Below are 4866 nucleotides of genomic sequence, written 5' to 3'. Positions count from 1 at the left end.
TGACTTTGCAAACGCCTTCCCACACACACTGAACTAAAATGTTTCTCTCCTGTGTGTGTTCTTTGGTGGGTCTTAAGATATGACGACCATGAAAATGCCTTCTCACACACAGTGCACTTGAAGGGTTTCTCTCCTGTGTGTGTTCTCTGGTGTCTTTGAAGATGTGATGACTGTGCAAACGCCTTCTCACACACAGTGCACTTGAAAGGTTTCTTTCCTGTGTGTTCTCTGGTGGGTCTTAAGATTTGATGACTTTGCAAACGCCTTCCCACACAGAGTGCACTTAAAAGGTTTATCTACGTGTGTTCTGTGGTGTTGTTTAAGAGTAGATGCATCTGAAAATGCCTTCCCACACACACAGCACTCTAAGGGTTTCTCTCCTGTGTGTGTTCTCTGGTGCTGTGTCAAGTTTCCAGTACGATCCGTGCTGTTTGCATGCTGGTCGCATTGTTTCCTTCTTGTACTGAACTGCGCTGAGTGCCTTTGCTCCATCAGGCCAATTCTGCAGAGCGTCAGCTGCAAACAGAAAAGCATGTCCACACCATCCATGTGAGTATTGAGGCACAGAGGAATGCATATATACAGTCACACATGACTACACATCTATACATATTCATATTTTCATGATATAGTGAAAGAGATTCCCCAATTCATCACACGGGCTGTTAAGGCACACAATGCGAGGGCAAATGGTCATAAATATGCCTGGACACCCTCGTGTCTTCAAAATTAATGTTTACCAAAAACTCCAAGCACACAATTTCGGTTGTCTAGCTACGACAGGAATATTTAAGAAAAGTTTGTTAACATAGCAAAGGCTGTTGAAAATAATACTATTTGTATTATGCAGAAATGTATAAATTAATGTTCATTTGCTTAGAGGTGTGAAGCCAGGCTCAGATGAGCTTGAATGCGAGGATGAACAGATTTAACTTCAGCTGCATATGTACTGTGTTAATTTCCTGACTGTTTCCATTCTTATGAAAATTTCCAAAGCAAAACTAAATAAACTATTACTATGATTTAACCTCCATGTTCAATCGAGTCAATATACTTGACAGCAAATACAAACTTTACATGTTCATACACTTGCATGGTAAAAAGGTGGTTACATTTTGACTTAAAACTTTCGTGACTGCAGGAATTAATATTCTTTGGTTATTTCGGTAAAGTCACGTAGATAGAAAATAATATACAAATAAAGTGAATAAAAGAAAAAAACGACTAATGTAGACTGTAGCCTGGTTCTTAACCTCGGTGAGTGTATTGGCAGTCTATAATGTAGACTATTGCCTGTTTTTTTGACGAGACCTTTGCAATGGACTAGACCTTTGCAATGGACACTCACAGCTTTGTATGTAAAAAAGTCCAGGCAGCTTCCACATAGTGTTCCAGAGCCTAATGAAAGAATGCTGCTAGACTAATTTGAAGTGAGACTTTAGATGCCAAACCAGAGCTGGTCGTGAACACATTAACCAGTTATAGGAGCTCCTCCACCACGTGTAGAACGACCTGATTATTCATGGAGAGCTGAGCAGGTGCAGTGTTGAATGACATTAAATTCCCAGGGAGGTTTCTTTGGGTCTTTCGGTAAAGTCACGTCACTTAACCGAAAGACCCAAAGAATATGAATTCCTGCAGTTACGAAAGCTTTAGGTCAAGATTTTCCCAGGGAGGTGATCTTTTGTAGAACATATGCAAGGCCCCATTTCGTCATGGAATTCTCCAGGTACAGAACACGATTCTCCAACTCAATATCATTGAGTAGCCATGACCAGATCATCAACATGCGTAACATGGTTGACCAGCAGGGGACAATCCTTTGACTATAACCAGGCATCGATTAGCGTATCATTGTTACTGTATGAAATGCATTTTTTATAAGGCCATTGCGAGCTTCTCAAAACACAATTATTTGAAAATGCTACGTAATGTAATGCATGGGGCCAGAGGGAATTTCAGCCACAAGCCAAATTGAACAGGAAAGGGATCCGACTCCTGGTCACGCAGCTTTAGATGGGCCATCCAAAAATCATAAAAATCCTCAACGAATGTGAGCAGAGGCAGAGATATCGAAAACAAAAAACAATCCAAAACCCCAAGCCTCTTTATGGTATTATAGGCCGTAATTACACCAAGAAAGCAGAAATCTAGTTTCTGCTGAAATCCGTACTCCTGTGCTATAGCTGATGGACAGAAAATACAGCAGCCCCTTGAATAGCGCGGAGGTTACATTCTTGAAAAGTGCCGTGCGAAAGCTAAAATGCCGATGTCCAATACTAAAGCCTTACCTAAATAATGGGGTGAGGTTAACGGCAACTAAAATATACATCACAATTTAAATAAGTACTGTACTGTATTCCCAATAAACTAAATTACTGAAATAAATGTGGAGAAACCGTATACAAAACATTCCAAGATGAGTATAAATGTATATAAATGAAGCACTCTGTGTTTTTTTGAGAACCAAATTGCGCCAACACTTTGAAACATACACACATCAAAAATTCCATGCGTACTCAAGGGAAAGTTATTATGTTTTTCACACAATTTTTAGCTTACCTGTTCACCTTCAACACCTGTAACACCTGCATACTCCAACACCCCGCTGCTGCTATATTTTTCTCATTTACCACATTATCCTTACATATTATCAGGCCTGCATTTTTGCCACAAAATTCATTAACTTCCAGCTCCTTACTGTCCTTTCTACACACGCACGGCTCACCTCTAATATACTGCAATATTTTATCATGGGACCTTTGCCAGTACCAAAATATGAGAATAGGTTTTCCCCATTTTTCTGGCAACGAAACAGGTGTTAAGATGTTAAAACACCAAACTGAAACCTTTTACAAGGAATCATGTGTGCATTAACCACAATACTTGTGGTCAGCATGCAAACAAAAACACTGATAGAAAATGCATGGTCTGCTGCTGAGGCAGACTGTTGTAAAAGGTTTGAAATGGGTGTAGCCCAAGGGTCGTAAAGAAGTGGCCGGGGCTAGTGATGTTAATGTAATAAATTAGCAAGTTAATGTGAAATCGAAGAGTAGTGCAATCCAAAGCGGCCTCCCTACAAGACAGAGAAGGAGCGAGGCTCTACCTGGGTAAACAACAACTACCACCACGACAACAATAACCACGATGTGAACTTCTCACTTCGGATCTCAGTGAGCGCGCACGAAAATAAATCACGCTTGCGAACACAGAGCGCACGCCTGGGATACACTGCCGAGATCATCGACCTCACCACCGCGAAAGTTCAGCAGTATCTGACAAGCACAACGGGGTGGCAGCCAGATGCGATCTGCCCATATCCCCCATTTAACACCCTTGCCGAGCACGCGCACGTGTGTGTGTGTGCGAGAGATTTGCTCGCGAGCGTGCGGAATTCCGACGGCTGGTACGGGATAGCACCATTGCAAGTCTTCTTCCAGAGGAGGAGGTGAGGGGGGGGACGAGGGAGCCTCCGGGACCCCGTGAGACAACCCCAGATGGGTGGCAGGAAAATAGACCGGCAATTGAGATATCGCAGGCCATGCGACCCAAGTACGCGAGGAGGTAACCCAAGTACACCTGAATGTGACCAAGCTGCAGTCCACAGCGGAAATAGTCCAGTCCGAGGTGGGAGGGCTACGCTCCATGGTCGGGGGGCTAACCAGGCGAGTATCTCAATAAGAGGCAGAACTCGAACAAATGCGCACTGGGAGGGTAAGGGGGAGTGGACAAGGGGCCTCTTATGGAGCCACCGCCCTTCCCCGTGCGTGCTATCTATGCGACCAATGGGGGCATCTCGTGAGAAACTGTCCCCAGATCGCCCGCGAGAGAAACACCAGGGTTAAACACCAAGGCCTCCCTAAAGAGGGGACCACAGAGGGGTGCAATCGACGTGGTCCCAACACAAATAAACTGTCGTGATAATGGTGAGCGAGTGACCCCCACGCAGATGCCGACAACACCCCAGAATGCGGCGACTGCGAGTGACTGGCTGCGGGAGCTGGTGGCAGGAATAATGGGGGCCACGTCGCTCGTGGAAGGGCAGGTGAACAGGTGGCGTACCCAGATTCTGCTGGACACGGGGGCGGTAACGTCACTCGTGAGTGCAACACACTGCAGTGTGGTCGGGGTTGACGTGAGCTGCCTACAGGCCCCGGATCGTGCGCTGCAAACTGAAAGTGGAAGTGGGATGGGACTGCTGGGGAGGGTCACCCTTAAGGGTCGCCTCGGACACCAGGTGTGTAACCAGGAGTTATACGTGTCGAGCGTGTTATGCCACGAGTGTATTGCAGGTACCGACCTCCTGGAAAAGTTGGGGCTCAACGTGCAGCCCCGCCGGCGATGCGCCACCGTGGAGGGCAGTGGGGAGCGGATTCCTTTCTTGGGACAAGAGCCGGGTTGCCCTCGCTTCGAGCCCGTGGCCGCTATCCTGGCGTCGTCCGTCACTGGTGTTCCACTGGGTTTTCCGTTTTTCTCCCTAACCTAAACTCAAAATATATTGGTGGTGATCAAACAGTCCAATGCAGGACCCTCCTGAAACATAGTTTTTAACTGCTAAATAAGAAATTAAATTGGAAAACCCTCAAACACAGTACACTATTTTTTATTTTACCAGGTGAGGCCATCTGAGCTGCATAGCTCTTTTTCAGAATCGACCTGGACACAAATGATAGCTCAACTTAGTGGGTTATAATTTGAAATGTTTTGCAGCAAAATTCTCAAAATGCATGTTTCTAAATGTGGAGAAAAATCAATGCCACTACAGGAGAGAGAGAAAAAATAAAAAATGTAAACTGCAATTATAAATGCGTCAGGGTTGGAATCGAACCCACGACATTCTGCATACCATGTGAGGTAGTTAACATC

At 45.1% G+C, this 4866-nt stretch overlaps 1 protein-coding gene across 1 annotated transcript; it reads right to left on the bottom strand.

The window, feature by feature from the left end:
- Window positions 1-50: 50 nt before the first annotated feature.
- LOC133339185 (zinc finger protein 391-like) lies at window positions 51-4478 on the bottom strand. The gene is made up of 2 exons (XM_061547333.1): window positions 4301-4478; window positions 51-516 (listed from the first exon to the last, which is right to left on the bottom strand). Exon 2 carries the CDS (start codon window positions 490-492, stop codon window positions 187-189), a length of 306 nt encoding a protein of 101 aa, XP_061403317.1. The 5' UTR covers window positions 493-516; window positions 4301-4478; the 3' UTR covers window positions 51-186.
- Window positions 4479-4866: the final 388 nt, after the last annotated feature.

The sequence above is a fragment of the Lethenteron reissneri genome, unplaced genomic scaffold (assembly GCF_015708825.2).
Source record: "Lethenteron reissneri isolate LAM-NWPU_2019-01 unplaced genomic scaffold, ASM1570882v1 scaffold_1641, whole genome shotgun sequence".
Taxonomy (NCBI): Eukaryota; Metazoa; Chordata; class Hyperoartia; order Petromyzontiformes; family Petromyzontidae; genus Lethenteron; species Lethenteron reissneri.
The sequence above is the reverse complement of the archived record's forward strand: the minus strand, read 5'-3'. Positions and strand labels throughout refer to the sequence as shown.

Bases quoted from the DNA above. Each gene is read 5' to 3' on its own strand.
- LOC133339185 (XM_061547333.1), bottom strand. From the start codon at position 492: ATGGAGCAAAGGCACTCAGCGCAGTTCAGTACAAGAAGGAAACAATGC.